This window comes from Anthonomus grandis, chromosome 1 (genome assembly GCF_022605725.1).
Source record: "Anthonomus grandis grandis chromosome 1, icAntGran1.3, whole genome shotgun sequence".
In the NCBI taxonomy this organism is placed as follows: Eukaryota; Metazoa; Arthropoda; class Insecta; order Coleoptera; family Curculionidae; genus Anthonomus; species Anthonomus grandis.
The window spans coordinates 9,265,705-9,289,078 of record NC_065546.1 but is presented as its reverse complement, the minus strand read 5'-3'; the positions used below and the strand labels follow the sequence as shown (position 1 = coordinate 9,289,078).

The following is a 23,374-nucleotide window of genomic DNA, read 5'->3' as shown; positions in this document are numbered from 1 at the left end:
CTTAAAAATCCCTACATCCTCCCTCACCAAGAACTCACTTATATACCTTAGCAAAAAAATTTACAACCATGTTCCTCTATGTATCAGAAAAATTTTAGAAGTTAAGAAATTCAAAAAGAAATTAAAATCCCTTTTATTATCCAGGGCATATTATAGCCTTGACGATTTTTTCAATGATACCGTTTGACCTGTGCTCTGACATAATTTTAGTGTTGTTTCCTATTAAATATTTTAATTTACTTCCTCTAAATTCTGTTTTTTTGACAGCTTTACTTATTTTTTAATCAAATTTATCAAAAAGATGCTTTTCTTTTAAATTTTTTCAATCTGTTTTGTTATAATTAATTTTGGTAATGTGTGTAAATTTTATGGTAAAATGTTTTAGATGTTATGTTTGTTTGAAATTTAAAGTGGATTTGGAATTTTTTAGTTTTTAGGATGCTTGTACACAAGATTTTGTTTTCTTACGTAATATAGCATATTTTCTTTCTTAAGACATTGAAAGGCCTTTCAATGTTCTAAGGCTAAAACTTATTAAGTATTCTACCATATAAAATGTTAAAAAAGTTCTATAATTTGGCAACCCCTTAGAATTATTTTCTTCCTGGATATCGTCATTTCAAGAAACTATGTTTCTATTGCATACTAACCGAGGAAATGATACAAAGTACTAAATTTTCGGCACCCTTGGTCACTATGTAAAAAAGTAACAAAACATTTCTGTAAATAAAAGCCAGAACTCAGGTTATATATAAATGTCAATTTTAATACAGTTAACTTTTTATTAAATACATTAATATTAGTACAATATATACAGTACAAAAAATAATTTAGAATATTTACAGCTATAAAATATGCTCTAGCGCCGCTTTTTTTGTAATAATATTTATCTATGGCGAGTTTAAACAATAATCCTCTAAAGAAATAAATACATATTTTTCATGTTTAAATAAATTAATCCTAAAAATTACATAGTTAAGTTAGAAATATAGAAAATCAGCCATATTGGGTAATTTAAATATAAATTATATAAAAAAGCTTTAGTTTACGTAAACTAATCATACCTTTTTTTGAGTGATTAGATATTCAAATACAAGTACCATATGTTAGTGGCAAGAACAGTAAAAAATACCATGGCACCTATATTTTTTTTTAGTGGCAGTGAAAATTTCATAACATAAATGGGGACCAAACATGATATGTTTGTAATCCAACTGATTTTATAAAATATAAATAATATATTTTAGGATTTGATACACAAACCTTTTTAAATTTAATTTATGCATTTTTTAAAAGTTATTTGTAAAATAACTTGAATGTTTATAAAAGACTTTAAGTAATTATGTAAATTGACTAAAGTTAAAACCTAAGAAACTTTAGAAGCTCAGTTTACCTACAGAAAATAAGAAAATTATATTGGTTTTTCAACAATACATTTAAATATTAAAATATATAACTTAAAGAATTCTCAGCTGCTTCAAATGTTCAATCTTGTTTTAAGAAAAAAAACATCCCTCAAAAATCCCACTCAATAAATATAAGCCAAAGCATTATAAATAACAATATATACATATAAGGGATTTATTAAGTTTAATACCTAAGAGTAATGAACATGCCAAAATTATCAACTGTACTCACTCCCATCATACAAATTCTCACAGTTGGTGAGCAGTCTTAAAATAGGATTAATATTATATGGGAATAAGTCTCTTGCAACCAATCTATTTATTTGCATTTTTAGCCTTATTAATACTGCCATAGTGTCATCCAATTCTATGTTTCTAGCAGTACTGCCCTCTCCGCAACTACTGACAAAACTTGCCCAGTTTCTTCTTGTATACTTTAAGAACCTTAACAAATATAGTAGAAAGCATGTTTCATTCCCAACAAGGTAATCTAACAAAACATCAGAATCATGAGACACAATTTTCAAAAATTCTATAAAAGAATGGTAAGGGTTAAGCATTGATGTTAGGTCAGGGAATACTGCATTTCTATAAGAAATACCTACAGCTACATCTAAGGTACACACCATAGATTCAAGTAAATAGTTGTCTTGATCACTGAACAGATTTACCATAGTTTTGCAAAATGGAGTTTCAGGATGAAAATCTGAGGAATTTTTAATGAAGGCATCTACTTTCCTTAACACATCTCTAATAGATCTCACAATCAATTGCATATCTTCAAAAAAGTCATATTCATCTGACCCTATTGAGCTGTCTGAACTATCTGATCTGGCTTCTTTGATTGTTACTGCCACAGATTTCAAGACCAACAAAACCATCTTTTGTATTAAAGTTTTATCTATATTTGTTTCAGAGGGATCATCACTAGGAATAGTACCTATAAAATTATTTACAGTAAAGTTATGATCCCTCCTATAGGGCAACCTGTCAAGAAGTTGATAATCTTTTACATATCTGACAACTAAATGGGCCAGCCGACCAGTTTCATCTGGAACCATATCCTGAAGAGCCAGAGTACTTCCATAGCAAAGAACTTCATTAAAAAGTGATAGTAGTTGCTTCCAAATTACTGGAGGCAAGTTACTATTCAATAAACCAACAAAGGCTTCTAAGTGGGCATAAAAAGGTTTAATGTCTATAACACTAAGGTTTGCTTTCACTGAAATAATTTTCTCCCATAGTGTTAAGAAGGTCAAAATGCAAGTGGTTTGATTACCTACAGGATGATTACTGATAATAAAAGTTTGAATTTTGTGGATTAACTCAGGCCATTTTGCTTCCAGACTCTTGATAATAAGACCCTTTATTGCTGAGGTGTCATAGCTCTCAGAGTCCCGAAAAGGTACCTTGACACAATTGGCATTGATAACAGTATTGTCAGGTTCTTCAAGCACATGAATATCAATGTCTTTCCACTCTACAACCCTCTGTATAATGTCGAGAGAAAAATTCATTTTTGTACAGCTGACATTGTCCATTGTCAAAATATTTAAAATGGTTTCAAGCCACTCATGATTGATGTTTGTTTTGGCAGTTATTAAAAAGCTACTGAGAACTCTGGCAGCAAGGTATTGTACAAACTTATTTTTTATTTCACATAGGGACATTATTTGCTCAATTAAATTGTACTGGTTGAACACAACCATTTCACAATTGGTAATGATTTGAGAGCAAATAAAACCCCTATTATTTTGTTTTAAATAAACATCAAATAACAGTTGTAAATTGGAAAGGAATTGAAGTACCTTATTATGAGGCCACTCTAATAAAATAATATCCCTGCTAGTGTGGATTTCAGATAGTATAGTGTCAGACACACCACAAAGGCACTGCTTAATAAGACTTTGCTGAAACTCATTTAATGAACTATCGGCACTTACTGCAATCTCTTCACTTGGGCTTGCATGGATTTCTGAAGGATCTACTATAGATGAGAGACTTATATTAGGAGCAGGGGGTATTGGCAAGCCATCTGACTGGGTACTCACAGAAGAAGCAAGTTCACTATCATTATGATCAGATTCACTCACACTTTTGTCTAATTCACTATCACTGGCAGCTAAAAATGCCTTATTCCTATACTCTAAGTTCACTGTATTCAATGTTATGTCATCTTCATTCACATGTGGAGGCAGAGAGAGGTGCAGTGCCTGTAAATTTGACTGCACAGTATTCTCAGCGAGACTGTTGATAAAGTCTGGTTCATCTGCATCATTATTAGCATCTGCCCTCTTGGGCTTCTTCTTCACTGGTTGTTCTGAGGACATTTTATTCTCCCTTTGCCTGAGAACCATTAGAACTGGAACAATTGCACTTGCAAACAAGAAATCTTGTCCAGAGCATCAGTTAGGGTAGTGACCTAAAACACAGTGAATATTTAGAATAACTTCACACACTTAAATAGAAATTCTCTATTCTAATTGATGGTATGGCACCTAAGTATCAGTAAGCAATCAGTAAATCATTCTCATAAGCCAGTTTTAAGTAGAAATTACCTTTTTAAGCCTGTGTGTAACAACTTCATTCAGTAGTCACTAATGTTTCCGACAATATACACCAGTATGTGCCTTCGGAAAGGTCTTGCGAGGTGCTTGAAGCGATTGCACACATTCCTTAAGAGGTCAGCTACATTTAAATACTAGAAATATTATTGTTTATAACAGTTTTGTTTATAAAAACATAAATTTAAACTCCACAAATTTCTTCAATGCGTATGACAAACGAAGATTGACAGTATTGACAGATCGTATCGATAAAGTCAATGCACTTGTTGGTTTCATGTACGGTATATTTTGTCTGATATTTCTTTTTTTGGTTTATTAATATATTTTTACGATTTTAATTTAAAGGAATTTTTATGTTAGTCACTAGTTGCCCTATAACATTTGAAAAGTCATCCATTTTTAATCTTTTATGACAAATTACAACAAAAGTCTATATTTTGACTAATTAGTACCACCTTTAGGGGACGCATGCTTAGTGAAGCGAATGAGTGCTACCAAAGCTTGCGACGTTGCTACATTGTAATATTTTATAGAGTTTAATTGCCACAAATTTATTCGAATCGAATAGGAACGGGCTCAAGGAAAGCAAATTATAACGTGACGTAGATTTTATTTTTTGTTTTAAAATAAATACCTAAGATATCGTCTTAATAAGATTTTTAGCAGGAACATTATTAATCATTAATTTTTCCGCCAAAATAACCTTTAACAGTGGCAACAAGGCTTGAATCAGAATATAAAGCAATGAAAATACAGGGTGTTTACGTTTGTTTCAACAGACTAGTCGCCTATTTTTTATGCAAGAATTATTTTTATTCGCATCCAAGGACAAAATAATTTTTCATGATACTTCGTTAAGATGTACATAGGAAAATATAATGAAACATATTTTTAATTAAAAATGCTATATTAATTAATTTGAATACTATAGGTGATTTAGATTAATTGCAACAGAAATCTAAGTAATTTGAAATGACTTTGGATGCTTTTAATTTAAAAAAAAATAATTATAATAATGACAGGTAAAAATTAGAAGTAATGGTTATAAGGTTCTTCCATGTGACATTACATATGTCAACTGTCAAAAAACAGTTTATTGGGTTCATTGTTTTTAGGACATTTATATACAGGGTGATTTTTATAAGAAGGTCATGCTTTTGGGGGATGATAGGGGACGCTCAAATATAACTTTTGATATAAGACACTATGGGTCGGAAATGCCTCAGAAGCAAAATACAGGGGGTTAAAGTTTTTAAAAAAATTAAGAAATTAAATTTTAGTTTTTTGACTGTTTAAGATATCGGTGTCAAATTTTCTCAATAAAGCTACCTAATAAAGATGCTTTAAATGTAAAAAGTAAACGTTTTAGTTTCAACCAGTGGCGTAGATCAGATAGGCATTAGAGTAATTTTTTATTAAAAAAAATAGTACGCCACTGATAATCAAAAAATTTTTTACCACATTTGTAAAATGCCTCTTTCTTTTTGTCTTTTGCTTGCGTCTTTAAAGTTTTTTTATAATCAAGTTGCAATGAATCAGATTGCCTATCTTCTGTTGCGAACCCATGCTCATGGAACGCATATTACCTAGCTCTCAATATTTCAAGAATAAAGCCTATTTTTGACAAGAGCAATAATTTTCTATGTTCAAACATTAAACAAAATAAAATATTTTGGAAACTTATCTTGTTTTATTATTACTTATCTTGTTTTATTATAGAGTAGTTTTACAGCAACCCTCGTATCCTTCAATTATAAGTTTAAAACATGGCCGCGTATTGAATTTCATTGTCGCTACTGCATAACAGATGGCAGCACCGTCACTACTAAACAAATTTTTCTGCATCATTTTGCTGGGGTATCATAGCAGATAATTCGGTTTTTGTAAACATTGACTTTTTAAAAGTTTATCAGATTTAAATAAGCGTTAGGGGTTTACACCTTTATTATAAACAAAAAGTGCAGTTTTTTATTAATGGCATTTTTGGCGAGGTTCCAGACGGTCAACACACTCGGTGGGGGAGTATGACAAAAATGGCCGCCGAAAGTTTTCAATGAAATGTATTTTAAATGACATGTCGTGATAAGAATGAGCTTTTAATGGATCTTGTAAAGGTAAATAATCCGATTAATTCATAGATAGCTTATTAGTGTCTACCCTTAATTGTTCGTTTGTTAGATGGTATCTATTTTAAACAGTTAAAGTTATATTTAGGTTAAACTTCGTCATTTCCTAAATTCGTAGTTTTTTTCTATTGTTTTTGCGATAAAAAAGTGGTAAATATGCAGATAATTAGCGCAGTGTCTTGCTCGACATAATGAAAGTGAATATGCGACTAAACGTGGGCTTTAGTATAAATAAGGTAATATGTCTATTAACATTTTTCTAGGCAGGTCTGTGTGCTACAAAAATGGCATTTTTATAGTTATTAGTGCATACCCTGCAGTCTCTTAGGTAATTTCCTGGTTTTCCTTTTCATTAATTGATTAAAACAGAATAAAACTGCCTCATAACTTATTTAGTGTTACTGTTGCACTTGTCAAGTAACATGCAAGGGTGTATTGACTGACCCTTTCAAAATGTTCACACCTAGTTTTTAATATTTAATATTTGCATTTAACTTGAGCAGTATTTAGGTAGCTCTCTAAAATTCTATTTTATATATTGATATGTATTGTTAATTAAATATGTATAAATAATGATTTCAAAATTTTAGGTTCTTGTATTTTTTTTATTTATTCATGAATTAGCAATAGGGTATGTTATATTGGCAAGTAACTCCGCTCTGAAGGTCTTAACAAGTATATTTTTTTAGTGTGTGATATGCCTAATAACTTAAATTTAAAGAGCTAGATTGTTTGATGATTTTTTACTTAATGTTACCAATTTTAGTTTTCTAATAACCAAACCAATGCCACTTAGGTGACAAAACACCTGTAAAAAACTACCAATCCATAAATGAATTCATGTTACTGTAATAGTCTGGTGACAATATGACTCATCCAGGCAAATGCATATTATCATAATATGTAGTTTCTATTTTTTTAAATTTGAAATCATATTCACTCATTATAATACCAGCTTAGGTTAATGTTCTCAGAGACAAGGGCTGATCAAATCAAGAACTTAGCTAGATTGGCATTCCCCTGTTTTTATTTGATCTATGAAATAGTATCAATTATGGAAGGAATATCAAAGTGAAAGTAAAAACAAAGCTGAAACTGAAATAAATAACATATTTGAAAATATGGATAGAGAAACAAATTTAGGACCAGAGCATAATGAAATAGAAGACCAAAATGATGAACAAAGTTTTTTCAGACGAGACATTGGCAATGATATACTAAATAACGAACCTATTCAAGTAGAAAAAACAGAAAATACTTTGCCTTATTTGTATAGCCCCCCGTATATTGCCTTATTATATCCAGACTTTGCCTATTATTATAGAACAAGATAGTGTTTGACAGGCAATCATGATAGACCATTCTAAAAAAAAACAGACAAACCTAAATATGTTTTGATAAATTACCCTGAAAAAAGTCCCCAAAATTCTTCAACAGATGATGTCAATGAAATTGTCTTGGATCATTACAAAGAAATTAATAAAATGGATATTTCCTTGGATATTACTAAATAAGAAAAGGAAAAGATAATAAGCATAAAAGCATTATTCACTTGCATACGCTTGTATAAATAATAATTTTAGGCTAAATTATATATTTCTCCATCTTGTGTCACCTGATTTCAGTTTGATAGTAATAAGAAATAGTTGTGTGTATTAAAACCTCTTAAACTAGTATATTTGAAAACTAATTATTTTATTTTATTGCAATTACTTACTCTACTAATTTAAGAAAAAATCCAATATATATAAATTAATTGCCAGCAAAAAATCTTACATCCATAATTGTTTGTGCTGTCAGCATACAAAAATAGTCATGAGAATCAGATTGAATGAATTCAAAACATGTAATTTACAGTGGCTAAAATATAGAACATATTTATTTAAAAATCAGATATAAGTGTATAAATAATCAGATATATGTGATATAAGTGTAACCTTTATAATTTTTTGTTTCAAATCTTTTACACCAGGATTTTTATAAATTAAAAAAATGCTTAAATTGTATCTTAAATGTACCTTAAATACGAGTTATAATCAAATCAGCTTAATAGCAAGGATAACCATTGACACCTAACTTAACTACTAACTTTTACTAGAAACATAACCTTAGAAAATTGTCAAAATTTATCAATTGTATCAATAAATCACACCAATGACAAAACAGTTAGTAAAACATAACCTTACAAAATTATTCCTACTCTCTGATCTTACAAAACCAATAAAACTTTTTTATGATGTAATAATAGATCACTCATATCAATAAAATAACGACTTAACAAAAACATTTTAACTAAGGAATCTTTACACCAAAATGTTTTTCGAAAAGGATATTTGACATGAACTTTACTTTCTCTAAATGGAACATTATATTTTTAAATTGAATTGTGTCAAATTCTAGGCATATTTCATGTCGCATTGTTGCTTCTTAACTGTTTTATTTTAAAAATAACATTTAATACTTGTTTTAGGGCAAAAAATTCCAAATAACTAAGTATAAAGTGTACAATCAACAATTTTTCCCTAGAATTGATGTCTGTTTATTATTTTCAATAAGCATTTAGAATATAACAGGCTTCCGCATGAAATCAAATATTTATTATCACTTGATAGATTTAAAAATTTGTTAAAGGCATATTATACACTACCGGACAAAAGTGGAGAAACAAAGTGTCTTTTGTATTTATTTATACAGTAGTGGCAGAAAGTAGAGCAACTTTTAAAAAAATAAAATTTCTTGACAACTAACAAAGGAATAACAATGATATTTATCCACAATACTTTTGGTCAAGTAGGTAGTCTTAAATCAGATAAGAATTGACCTTCTAAATATTTTTGTTTATTTTTAAACTGATAAGAATTTGTGTACCTGGCAAAAAGTAGAGCAACATTTTTCTTAGAACTTACAAATCGAATAATATTAGTTTAATTCCAGCTGTTTACCCCTTGCATTAAAAGCAAAGTTAGTTTACAATGCCTAGAGGACAGCCTTTATCCGTTGATTTAAAAACACAAATTATAGACTGTCACAAAAATGGTGAAAAACGAATCAATATTTCAAGAAGGTTTAGTTTGAATAAATCTATAGTATCACGAATAATTTCACGTTATGTGAAGCATGGACATGTTTTACCTAGAAAAAAAAACAGGAAGACCAAGAAAAACCGATAAATATCAAGATAAACAAATTTTGAAAATATCTCAGAGTGATCCATTTTAGGGTTCAAGTAAAATAATGCAGCATTTATCAGAAGAATTAGGCGTTCAGGTATCTTCAAGGACAATAAGAAGTAGATTATGCGAGATTTGGATTTATTAAAGGCAGATCTACTGATGCTAATTTGGTGCTGTATGTCAACTACCTCTACCGCTGCTTGGAGAAGGGATTTCAGGTTGACTCAATATATACAGATTTTTCCAAAGCTTTTGATCGGGTTAACCATGGGGTACTCTTGCAGAAGCTTAGGGCTTTAGGTATTGTGGGGCCTCTTCTTCAGTGGATAGTTCTCGGGATTCATCAGAGGTAGAACCCAGATTGTTAATCTTAGAGGTACATATTCCTCTGAAATTTTGGTGCCATCTGGGGTGCCACAGGGCTCTCACTCGGGCCCTGTTTTGTTTTGCCTCTTTTTGATTGATTTAGTTTGGAAACTTGAAAATTGTCGTATGCTAATGTTTGCTGATGATGTGAAGCTATTTAGGCTTATCACATCCCTTTCTGATGCTGTGCTCCTGCAAAAAGACCTCAATTTGTTCTTTGATTGGTGCCACTTGAATAGAATGTCCCTTAATATCAATAAGTGCCATAAGATTACTTTTTCTAAGCAAAGAAACCCTATTGCTTTTCTTTATGAAATAAATAATGTAGCAATTGGTGTCAAAACAGAGGTTTCTGACTTAGGAATATTTATTGACTCCAGGTTGTCTTTTAAAAGTCACATCAATCAGGTGACTGGTAGGACAATGAAAATGCTGGGTTTTATCCAACGGTCTACAACTGATTTGTCTTTGTTTACTTTTAGATTACTTTATTGCTCTCTTGTTAGGCCCATCTTGGAGTATGGCTCAATTGTGTGGTCCCCGTCATATAACTACTACATTGAGCAGATTGAAAAAACTCAAAATAAATTTTTAAGGGTGGCGGCTTTTAGATGTGGTTACAGGAGACAGGAGTATTACTATCAGTGGGTCAGGGATAACCTGAACTTACCCACATTAGAGTCACGAAGAACATTACTCGACTTATGTTTTATGCATAAGGTTTTAAATGCTACTATAGATTGTCCCGAGTTATTGTCTCTTTTTAAACTTAGGGTGCCTTCCAGATTGAATAGACAATCAGAAATATTTTCAGTCCCATTCCACCATACCAATTATGGCATTAATGAGCCAATTACACTTATGGCTCGAAGTGCTAATGATGGTCTGTCAGGACAGATAAACTTTTTTGACTCTAGGATAACATCTTTTAAGGGGCAGTTAAAGAATATTATTTCATAGGGGCTTTAATTAATTAACTCATCTACACCTTTCACTGATTTATAGATAGTTTTGTATCTGAATATATATGTTTGTATGGGTATGCTATGTAACACTTTTGTAAATGGATTCCGTTATTAAATCAAATAGTCCAAATTCAGTCAAACGACGACGAATAGTACGCACAGATATCGACCCCAGGTATTTCATTATAAATTTCTGTGGCGGGCATAAAGGGATGTTCTGTTGCCAACATTTTTATTTTTCTCTCAATAACTTTATTCGTTTTCCTTGGCCGTCCATACCTTGGACGGGTAGTCACACTATTATATTTTTTAAAAGCAGCAATAGTTTTTGAAACTACGGATCTATTACGATTAATTTGCCTAGCAATTTCACTTTGTTTTACACCAGCTTGAAATTTTGAAACAATTAATTTTCGGAGATCAATACTCAGATCTATTCCGTGAGGCATTTTGCACAAATCGTATATAACAGTTTAACACTCAACGTTAAGATCAAATTAATGATAAATAAGTACTTTAAATACCAAATAAGATTTGTTTGGAATGTTTATTCACTTTTGTCCGCATAAAATAGCATAATTTTTTGATCATCTGATAAGGTAAATACAAACAAGAAGGATGTGTTTTTATGCTGCAATAATAGAGCTTAATATTTTCTACTAAAAATGTAAAATAATCTTGTATGTTAAGATGTTATTGTTAAATTTGTAAATGTTTCTTCACTTTTGGCCGGTAGTGTATACACTGGCCCCCAAAATGATAATGAAAATTTGGTTTAAATTCCATCCTTAATAACTTTTTCGGTATTGCATTAATTTTGATAATTTTTTACCAAATTTTAGGCCATTTCATTGTCATCACATTTTCATCTCAAAACTACAAAAATTTCCAATGGATTTGTTATTACACAGAGGTTAATAAAAAGTCCGATTTCTATCTAAACATTGAATCTCCCTGTGGAAAAAATTCACAATCAAATAATGAATATTTTTGCTGCATTTTTAAGCCCCATCTTTTCTTTACAATTTGTTCTTTGATTCATTCTGATATCTGTATTATTAATGAAAAAACACTGGGTTAAAGGAAACAGTGTTATAATGCTTTATTAGCAACAAATTTTCTAAAAAAAATATGATTAATGGCAGCATTAAGATTTATTAATTTTTTATAAAATCGGGTATTTCCCCCATGAGCTTGAATAACAACTCTCATTCTTTCGGGCATAGATTCAATTACAAAAATCAAATCAAATAAAGCTTTATTTGTCTAAAACACCAAGGTGTCGTTAACAAAGCTGTGGTAGAAAAAATACATATATATATATATTTCTTTTTGAAAACAATCAACAACTGAGACAATCAATCATTAATCTAAAACATATTAGTGTAACATCAAAATAAATAAATAATAAATAGCACAATACAAATATACAACTAAGAAATCAAAATCTAACATATGTCCATTATTATTGCTTAAACAGTACTTACATTACAAACTCAAACTATAAAATGCCTTATGAAGCTGGATTCTTTTTACCTGCTGTTGAAAACATTTATATGTTTGAATCTTCCCTAATGACTGGGGAAGATGATTAAATATTTCATTGTCTTGTAAAAAATTGAATTTTGTGTCAAACTTGAAGTAGGTATTGGTAAATTTATGTTAAAAGATGACCTGGTATTATTTAAGTTAACAGAGTTAAATACAGAGTAATATTTCTTATGCATTAAGCAAGCAGTCTCAAGAATAAAAATTGAAGGGAGAGTCAATATATTTTCTTTTATAAAATAAGGCCTACATGAGTCCCTTAACTTAAGCCCGCACAGATATCGAACTGCACGCTTCTGTAAAATGAACACAGAAGTAAATAAAGAGATGAGTAGCCAGGTCAGAATCCAATCAAGGCAAAGTAAGCTTTTCTAGCAACACTCTTATTTAGCTTGCTTAGCTAGCAAAGCGTCTCAATGTGTTTATCAAACTTTAGTTTATCATCAATAAACAACCCTAAAAGTTTATTACAATTTGTGACATTAACATGCTGTGGACCCAAATGCACATCATCTAAACTACACTCGAAATTTAAGATATTTGTCTTTGAGACATTAAAAGACAAACAGTTAACATCACACATTGTTTTAACATTTGCCAAATCCTGGTTTATCACAGTAACACCAAACTCCTCCAATTCAATTCCACCAAAACGCACCCTCTGACATCTATTAGGTAAAAAGGACTTTATCCAATTTAGTATAAAACCTCTAAATCCATAGAATTTCAATTTTTGTAGTAGAATTTCATGTGAGACACAGTCAAAGGCCTTTGCCAAATTGCAAAAAACCAAAAAAACCAGAAGCAATTGCATGTTGGGGTATTTGTTGCCATTCTTGGAAACTCACTGTAGTTCTGTCTAACTCTTCTTCCCAGTATATTCAACAACGGCTCAATAGGGTTGAGGTCCTTCTTGGGAGCCAGTCCAATACATGAACTTCAACTTTGATTAAATAAATATTGCCTTGCAATTTCTGCTATGTGCAGTAGTGTTCTTTATTGTTTGTCATGCATCATGATAAAATGTTCTCCTTTAAATGGCTTATAAAGCACCACAGGTTCATCTAAGCACTCCCTAATGCATCTATCGGCGTTAATACTCCTGGAAGTGTACTAACAAGGTGTATACAGGCTTTGCATGAAATACCACCCCTCTACCACCAAATTACACTCTAGAAGTGATACAACATTTAGAGTATCTTTCTCCAGGCTTTCTCCATACTCTTTGACTTGAGTCAGGTGAATATATCGTAAAACGACGAGACTCGTCTGTAAAAAGAACATTTCACCATGTCGCAATTGCATGAGTTTGAGCAAACTCCAGGAGCAGCGTTCAATGACTTGCAACCTGACATCACTAGATGTTAAGTTCTGATCTGCTAACTTTCTCGCAAACCTTCTTCGTACTGTACGAAGGTGAAACCAAGGTACCATAAACATCTGCCAGTTTTCTTATCAAAGCTGGAGCAGAGGCTGTTTGCTCCTCGAAGAACTTGAAGGCGATAAAATTGATCTGTCCAGGTCCACTTGAATAAGAACCTGTTTGTCTGAATCTTTGTATCGCATCGGATACCATACTGCATGGATGACTAAGCCTTTCTGCAATATACCTACGGGGATGAGCATCGTTTCGTAGAGCAACGGTTTGTGCCACTTCTTCTGGGCTCATCGTTTTTAAACGTATCGCTTTCGCAACAGCTCTGAAACACTTTCCAAGTTAAAAAATTCTTCAAAAAATTCAAAAATGATAGCAAAATTAAATCTGTAATTTGTTGACAACAATCTTTTTGACATGCCACAGTGCCATGGAAAATTCTATATATTTCTTGTGTCATAACAATACTTTTAAAACCAAATTCTTGCTACTAAAGGATTATTGCAATATTTCTTCCAATCCAGCACTTCTTTTTTCAGAATACAAATATTGGAATAAATCAAAAAACAAGTTAATAAGAAAAAATAAGGCTTGAAAATGCGGCAAAAATAATCATTATTCAGTTGTCAATTTTTTCCACAGGGTTTTTAAAAGTTAAAAGACTAAAACATATTACATTAAAATATAACAACAAATCAGTTGAAAATGTTTGTAACTTTGATAAAACAAAATATGAAAATGAAACGGCCTAAAATTTGGCAAAAAAATTATCAAAATCGATGCAATATTGGAAAAGTTATTAAGGATTGAATTTAAACCAAATTTTTATGGTCTGGTTAATTTTGCCGGCCAATGTACATAACAGCAACTAGTTTGGTAGTAAATAGTAAAAAAGTGAATTTGAATTATTGTAATTAGTGATTTAGCAATAAATATTTTATTTTTAATTTAGTTCATGTATATTATGTTTTTATAATGTTTAGAATATGTACTGGTTTTTCTTTTTATTTATTTATGTAACTTGGAACACATTTTTTCTTTTTCTTTTTGTATATTAGGTGTTCCTATTTAGTATAAATATTTATGTCCTTTATTTTAACAAATTTTCAGTATCTGGATTTAATTTATTTATTTTATTAAGTTTACTAAGTCGAGTATACTATTTGGATAATGTGTTTGATTTGACTAAATTAAGACAGAAACAATAAGAAATTAAATAATGAAATATCAAAATGGACTGTTAAAAAGACAGATAATGTCCCAATGTCACCTAATATACTATTATTATAAGAGCTGAAGGCTGAGTGTATTATAGTTTTATTATTTTTACTACAGTGTGAACTTTGCAAGTAATTTTTTCAGCATGATAACATTAATTTGACCATGTACATATATTCAACTCACAGCACAAACTTTTTATCTGAATTTTATAATATGACTAGTTTACTAATATGACTACCAGAACCTTATTACAAAATCCCCATATTTTTAAGGTCTACTCTAATTCACAAAAAAAAATAAGATAGCAATACCATAATAACTGTTACAGAATTCAAAATAAATCACAATTAGTCATAGTAGGTTTGTCATACTTTTCTTTTTTTAATTACTTGAAATTAAACCTTATATAATAATCTAGTATTTTTAATTCATTCATGATGTTATAGGCACCAAATTTTAGTAATTTATTTCTATGCTTCATAGATGATGATGCTTTGTAAGAATACAGTTAATTTATTAAGAAATGATGCATTTGAAAAAATGTCACTGCTCACATAGTATATTATTTGATTATTTACAATTTTATATATAAATAAGACACCAATATCACCTAGTTAACAACGAATTAATAAACAATCAATTATGGTTCGTACCTAGAAATTAAAATAAACCATTGTATTCAAATCTACATCCACAGTTAACGCAGTAATCGACCTAATCGTTGTTATTCATAATAGGGATATGAGAATCAGATATGCTTCAGATAGCATTTTCTTCCTGACATTTCAATGCTAATTTTAATCATTGTTCTTTTTGTTTTACTTAAGTAGTCGACCTCTTCTGTTCATTTGGTATTTGAACCAGGTAGAATTATTTGGCACTGTGCTGGAGAACATTTTTAATGATATTGCCTATGTGATTTCTAACAAGGAAATATGTAGTTTGAAATTAGCAAATAATAATAATTATAATAATAATAATACATGGCTTTATTTATTTATTGATAAAGTATACTTTGTATAAAGCTAAAAAAGACAAGTCGGTGGCAACTAAAGCTGATTATACAACCACCCAAAATATATATACAAAACTATCTAGTACAAAGATTTAAACTAATAATGATTAGAACTTATTAGAATTATTAATTAGAACTTATAGTGAATAAAAATAATATATCTATTTTATAACTATGTTGTAATAAAAAGTAATCAAATAAAAAAAAGTAGTAAATAATAGTAGAGTTGAGAGATAATTTATTGAAACAAAAATTATTATATTTAAAAAATGCTTATTATTCTGATATTGGTTTTATTGATATTGCAGTTTGAAATAATGACCTCATAAAGAAGTAAGACATAATTAAGGGTACTAAGAAAGTAAGACTTTAAGATTAATTAAGGACCTTAAAGGCTTCAATTTTTTTAAATTGATGCTGTATATGTTATTAAGCTATAAATATAAATTTAACCATGTAAAATTAGTAATACATAGTCAAAGGCCTTACTTACGTGAAAAATAACTTTAATGGTATAATGTTATTTTCTGAGTGGGATCCAGGAAATTTTAGAAAACTGTTCTGTAATAAAAATCCTGGATGTTGCAACCGCCTGCATGGCTTACTTTACTTTATTCGAGTCTCACTTGCGGTATGGTATAGTTTTTGGGGAGACATATTAGGGCTTATTTCACTCCATATTTGTGTTGCAAAAGAGAGCTGTCAGGAGAATATGTGGTGTGGATCCAAGGGAATCCTGCAAACCCCTATTGCTAAAACACAAGTTGCTGACTTTACCTTCTCTTTTCATTCTCAAAACATCCTCTTTATTATACAAAAAGTCCAGACATCTAGCACCCACTGTAAACAATACAAGGCAGAGAGGCTGTTTACTAACACCCATTTCTCACTCGGCGCTTATCAAAAATACCATTTTATACAATGCCAGGAAGATCTATAAATCATCTGCCAAAAACGTTGAAGGAATCCAACTGTTTTACAATTTTTATGAGTAAACTTAAAAATATTCTCTTAAGCAAATCCTACTATACCATGAGCGAATTTTTGCAAGACAGAATTGAATACCTCAGCACTTTGCTTTTTCTTCCCTGCTTCCCTAAATACATATATTAACTAGTACTAGATTGAAGATCTTCAATTTTTTGTGTGCTCTCAATTTATAACTTGTCCTTTTAATGTCCGATTATTTATTTCTTTGTTTTGTAACGTGTTTTTAATTTTTTTTTAAGTGTTTCATTTGGATTTTAGCTTATATTTAAACGTCTTGTTACTTAAAATATTTTTTATTTATTTATTTGACTTTCTCTTTAGTATAGCTTTGTTAACAGAATTGTAATATTATACGATAATAAAGCATTTTTTTGAAATTGAACTCAAAATAAAATTGATTCAAAGCTTAAATCACACACTCTTCACAATGTTAAATTGTGTGTTAAATTAATGTGCTAAAATATAAAATTTAAATTACAAAATATCACGTTATTTGACTTATTCATTCTTGGACATTGGATACATTATATTTTAGAGCAATGGAAAGCAGGCTTAGGCACTAAAAACCAAAACACTTAAAATAATATAAAATTTGTTAAATATGGATACATTTAATGAATTAAACATTATAAATAAATTTAAAAAAAATTCTTCAAAAAAAATTGTTAGGTGGACACATTTCATGTAAAAAAGTCTTACAATACATTTCTGAAAAATAATACATAAACTGAAGTATAAAGAGTACTTTTAACACGTCTTAGCCGTAAAAAAATTGTCGAAACGAATCACTCCGTTCAGTTCGTGTCCGAGATTTTATTAGTTTTTCCCCAAGTTCAATGTTGAATTAATATAAGTGTTTGGTGTCATAATGTTCGTAAAAAAAAAATCCATTCCAGCGAGTACGGGTACAAAATGAATATTCTGAATCAAAAATAATAGTTTCCGGAGTGCCACAGGGATCTATTTTGGAGCCACTTTTGTTCCTAATGTCTACCTCCGATCTACCTAATGTAGCTTTAAACTCGGGCGTCTACCTGTATGAGGACGATACTCAGGTTCCCCACTTATTTAATCCACATAATGTTCAGCTTGCAACAGAATCCATTCATTTTGATTTGGAGCAGATAATGAATTTCTCCATTGAACATAATTTGCAGATAAACCCTATTAAAACTAAAGTTCTATTGTTTGCGGGTTGCAATCAACGGCATAAAATAGAAAATACACTTAATATTACGCTTAATAATACTACTATCACTTTTTCAAATCACGTTAAAATGTTGGGTCTCATTGTTGACACATCTCTCAGATTTAGGGATCACTGCAATATGTTATTACAAAAATGTTATTTACGCTTGCGATTGCTTTATGCAAATAAAAGTATTTTAAATTACAAAACAAAAAAAAAGCTTTCTGAATCCGTTGTGATGCCTATCATTAATTATTGTATAATTGTGTATTACCCATGTCTAGATAGAATAACGCAAAATCGCTTGCAGCGTATCCAAAACACATGTTGTCGTTTTATTAATAATCTTAGGAAATAGGACCATGTATCTCAAGCCATACTTCAACTCAAATGGCCAAAAATTGTAGATATATTTAAGTTGTATTTATTAGTATTTTTCTATCGCCTATTTAAAACAAACCTACCTGTGTCTTTTTGTGAAAAGATAATTTACAAATCTGAGGTCCACAGTCATAATATAAGGTATAATATACTTTCAATGCCACCTCACACTACATCAATGTTTGAACGTTCTTTCACCTATCAAGCTGTGATTCTATTTAATCGTTTTAGGCCCAATTTTCATGTTACCATTTATTGTTATCGAAGATTCTATAAAGATCTATTTTTGGAACAGCAATGATTAGTGGTTCTCTGTTAATATATTTGTTACTTATCTGATGGAACATATGTTTTACTTTGTAGTAATTTTAATTTAACTTTTTTTTTAAACTGGTTGGGTTAAGAGATAAAGTGTAGCTTTTAGCAAATCTTCGCCTCTTCAGGCAAATATAATTTGCAGAGTTTGTTAAATAAAGACGATTTATTATTATTATTATTATTGCATATGCCTTAAAATAATATAAAGTAACTTTCATTTCAGATTCAACAATGCTAATGTTCTCATGTCACTCTGATAATCAAAAACTAAAAACCTAGATTTAGTAAGTGTTCCTCAAAGCATAGCCATGGGCGATCACGGTGTCAATGATGACGGCGGAGGAACGGCCGAACGCCGCCTTCGTCAATTGGAATCCCTTTATCTGAGCGGGCCTGTAGCTGCTCGAGGGCAGGCATTTAGTGTTGAAAGTCTCATTGACCTGATGCTCGTACTTTATGATGAATGCTGCAATTCAAGTTTGAGAAAGGAAAAGACCGTATCGGATTTTTTGGAATATGGTAAGACAAAGTAAATACTTTTGTATCATTATAGGTATGAAAGTATCAATAAATATTAAAATTAACATCTAAAAAATTTTTCCAGTTCTAAATTGGTCATTAACTGAGTTCGTAATAATTAAAAACAGAAAACGGCTTTTGGCACTACAATACTACGAAATTTTACTTCTTATAATTATTCAGGCTTCTTTATGATATATAACACTGGGCAACAGTGATTCTGCGGCATAAAAGGTTGAAGTCATTTTTTTATAACACTAGAGTGCTAAATACTCAATCAATATCAGATTTGTAAAATTGGCTCTAATTTTTGAGATAGAGACTAATAACTATTTTACTGAAGAAACCTAAATAAAAATGCCAATATATTTAGAAAAAAATTGATTGAACTCTTTTTTAAGAATGATACATAAACTAAAAATATTTATTCTGTTTACTCAAAACATAAAAAAATAACTTTTCCTGTAGGATTTTCTAGCATGTTTTTGCTTAGGACATTCCCTTACTAAGGACCAGCAGTAGTTTGCCATCATGTGGCTATCCTATTGACCTTCGTATCTTTCTTCTATTATCCTAATCTCCTGGTGGAATCGTTCTCCTTGTTCTTCACTGTAATCGCTCAGGTTATTAGGAAATCTGTCTAAATGACTATGTAAAAAATGCAATTTAATGCTCATATTAGCTCCTAATCTCTTAAAATTTTGTAGCATTTTAGCAACCAATTCTGGATATTTTGGTGCTTTGTCATTTCCCAAAAAGATATTTGACTACTAAAATAAAGCTTAGCCATGCTTCAGTTTCAATTTCTGTCATATGGTTTATGAATTCAGCATCTTTTATAAGAGTACATATTTGCGGTCTATCGAAAATACCTGCTTTCAATTTTTCCATATTGAGAGCTGTAAATTTTTGACACACATATTTAAAACAGTCACCAGTCTTATCAAGAGCTTTGAGAAATTGTTTCATTAGGCCAAGCTTGATGTGAAGTGATGGAAGAAGGTTATTGTCTCGGCTTATCAGTGGTTCATGAACCACATTTTTTTTCCTACCTCCATAGCTTCTCTCAAAGTCCAAACCTTTCTATTCCAATGTTCATTTTTTGCTCGACTATCCCATAGATAAATGAAACAGGGGTATTTGGTATATCCACCTTGCTGGTCTAATAAGATATTCACCATTTTCAAATCGACGCAAATAACCACTGATGTTGTGCATAAATCTTTCTAAAACTATTTTAATATTTTGGTATTCTTCTTTTGATTTGGTAGTATGACCGATTGGAACCGAAGCAAATATATTTCCATTGTCCAGGCAGCAATACACATCTTAGACTTCTTTTTGAGCTATCTATAAAAAGCCTCCAATATTCAGGCTTATATTCGGGAAGGCCCATATTAATTAAGAGTTCGGAAACATTGTTACAAAATACAAGACTGTCTTCTTCAGTAAAGTAACAAAGAAGGTCTTGCTCCCTGGTCCTAAAGGATGTAATAGTTAGTAACACCAGGTTGAAGACAGTATTTTTGTTTTAGTCTGAAAGCAAGAATTTCGGCAGATTTTTTTGATAATTTCAAATCATGAACCAAGTCATTGAGCTCCTCTTGAGAAAATCCTTGTTTTGTAAAACTACTTTCTTCGAACTCACTTTCACTGTCGCTTGTTTAATTGTTTGACATCTCTAATATTTCAAAGTCATCACAATTTGTAGTCGATGATCCGCAAAACAGTGGAATTGGCAAATCTTGCTGTGCAATACTGGGGGTTTAGCCGATTCCACATTAGAACAAACTCAAGTATGTTTTTTATACCGGTTAATACCTTTCACATTCACTGCACAAAAATAACAATCATTAAAATGATTAGTTGGCTCAGTCTATATTATCGGCACTCCAAATTCACGCCCTTTACGTCCTCCTTGACTCCAGTATCGCAAAGATTCTACGCAAGACTTACACACGATATTGGGCACCCAATATTTATTCTTCTGTATAAGATTTATCCCAAAGTATGCTTGGTAGGTCTTTTCAACAAACTCTGTTATTTTTTTTTTGCCTCTGAAAACAATATTTGCCACATATACAGTGGCCGCCTAAAGTTCCGAATGTCACTGTCAGTTCGAAAATTAATAGTTTTTATCAGAATAAATTATGGCTAATTTAACGGAAACCCAACGAACTGAAATTTTGATGATGCTAGGGTACGGGGATCGAGTGCGCACGCAAAAAGGAGTAAGTGAACTGTTTAATGCCAAATACCCAAACCATCCTATTTCTCAGTCAACAGTTAGTAGAATAGAGCACAAATTCATAACTTCATCAGGTCAGGTCATGTTAGGAATTTGCCAATATCAGGTCGTCCAAAAATTTCTGAAGAAACAAAATTAAACGTTCTGCTCTCCGTCAAAAAAAATCTAAACAATGCAACTTTTCAGTCAACAACACAAATTTCAGTTGATAATAATATAGCCGGAACGTCAGTAAGACGCATTTTAAAAGCAAATGAATACCACCCTTATAAAATTAGACTAACACACGAATTAAATGAGGACGATCCTGATTGAAGAAACCAATTTTGCGAGCAAATGATGAACATTTGCAATAATAACCGTCAGTTTGTGTTACGAGTTTTGTTTTCGGATGAAGCAACTTTTTGTTTAAACGGTGTCGTAAATCGGCAAATTTGTCGGTACTGGTCGGTGTCGAATCCACACTGGGCAACTGAGGCTCATACACAGTACCGTAAATCTATTAATGTTTGGGCTGGTATCGTGGAAAATAAAGTAATAGGGCCATACTTTTTCGAAGAAAACTTAACAGGACAACGCTATTTGAATTTTCTTCAAGAAGATCTTATCCCTGCTTTGGCTGCCCTATACCCAGACGAACAAGACCCTGCTGTCCCGACAGATAATTTGTGGTTTCAGCAAGACGGCGCGCACCGCCACATTTCTTTCGAGATGTCCGTAATTACTTAGATACAGTGTTCCCAGGAAGATGGATATGACGAAGAGAGCCATTAGAGTGGCCGGCCAGGTCACCAGACCTAAATCCTTGAGACTATTTTCTATGGGGGTACCTGAAAAGTAAAGTTTATATTTAGAAGCCAAATAACGAAGAAGATTTGAAAAATAGAATTAGATATAAAATTAGACGTATATCACCGAAATAATTGATGTGTTTTACATGAGTTTGTAAACCGTCTTGCTTTCTGCCAAGAAGTAAATGGGGATCAGTTTGAACACTTGATACATTAATAAGAGTTTTCACAGTTTATAGCATTTTATCCTCCATTTTATCTTAATTTGTAAATAGACCCACTTACTTACTTTCTTGTTGGTTAAATGTAAATATTTCTGAAACAGTTGAGTTTTGAGATAAGGTGTGTTATACGAAACTTGCTTGGAATTTCGCCTATATTTCATAAATGCAATAAAAAATATAGCATTCTGTTTAAACAAATGACCGATGACGTCATATCTTTTTTTTCCACCCTGTATACAAAAATGTATGTGAAATAATGCGCAACTTAAAATAAAAATCGACGGGTCCGAGCGTTTTCTCAAAAAATCATGTCTCTAATTTTTATTGAATTTATGCGGAACTTTAGGCGGTCACTGTATAGCAAAAACTGTTAGGGTCATTAACACAAGGTTTACGTGGCAAACACATATTTTTCACGACAGAAAGAACTTTTATACTTAAAATAAGACATAAACTGATCACTTCAAGGTTCAACAAAAATATGTGAACTGCTAACAAAATTTATTTGTGAATACTCGAATTAAAAAAAAATCCAATTTATTTTTATCTCACGAACGAGAGCCAATCCAAAAAAAGTAAATGCACACTGTGCTAGCTTTTTTCATTTGTAATCAGGTCTTCAGATTTTTACTTTTATTATTTAAAAAAAAATATTTATTTACTATATGGTACTCTCCATTTACTTTCAGTGAAACCAGTAGCAAACATAGCAAAAACTCTACGTCTTACTCGAGATGATTTTGAAATTGTCAAAGTAATTGGTAGGGGGGCCTTTGGTGAAGTCTGCGTAGTAAAACTACGCGGTTCAGACAAAGTATTTGCCATGAAAATTCTTAACAAATGGGAAATGCTAAAACGCGCAGAGACTGCTTGTTTCAAGGAGGAACGGGACGTCTTAGTTTATGGAGACACTAGGTGGATCACGCATTTGCATTATGCTTTTCAAGTAAAC

At 31.1% G+C, this 23,374-nt stretch overlaps 2 protein-coding genes across 5 annotated transcripts in view; one reads left to right on the top strand and one right to left on the bottom strand.

Annotated features, from left to right (window-relative positions):
• Positions 1-1,565: 1,565 nt before the first annotated feature.
• LOC126741451 (protein lines) lies at positions 1,566-4,228 on the bottom strand. Its single transcript, XM_050447868.1, has 2 exons — positions 3,965-4,228; positions 1,566-3,828 (listed from the first exon to the last, which is right to left on the bottom strand). The coding sequence occupies exon 2, from the start codon at positions 3,761-3,763 to the stop codon at positions 1,625-1,627; it is 2,139 nt and encodes a 712-aa protein (XP_050303825.1). The 5' UTR covers positions 3,764-3,828; positions 3,965-4,228; the 3' UTR covers positions 1,566-1,624.
• A 1,572-nt stretch (positions 4,229-5,800) lies between these two features.
• LOC126741394 (serine/threonine-protein kinase Genghis Khan) overlaps positions 5,801-23,374 on the top strand; it is a 100,597-nt gene continuing 83,023 nt past the window's right edge. For 2 of the 4 annotated variants that reach the window (XM_050447809.1, XM_050447790.1), the window contains exons 1-3: positions 5,802-6,087; positions 18,864-19,159; positions 23,112-23,368. In XM_050447809.1, coding sequence (XP_050303766.1) covers positions 18,949-19,159; positions 23,112-23,368 — 468 coding nt within the window. In that variant the 5' untranslated portion in view covers positions 5,802-6,087; positions 18,864-18,948. Of the gene's footprint in view, positions 6,088-6,172; positions 6,336-18,863; positions 19,160-23,111; positions 23,369-23,374 lie in introns of those variants that run through there. The other 2 variants (XR_007662180.1, XM_050447798.1) reach the window with 2 other exon arrangements.

Coding starts and splice junctions, on each gene's coding strand:
- LOC126741451 (XM_050447868.1), bottom strand. CDS start 3,763: ATGGTTCTCAGGCAAAGGGAGAATAAAATGTCCTCAGAACAACCAGTG.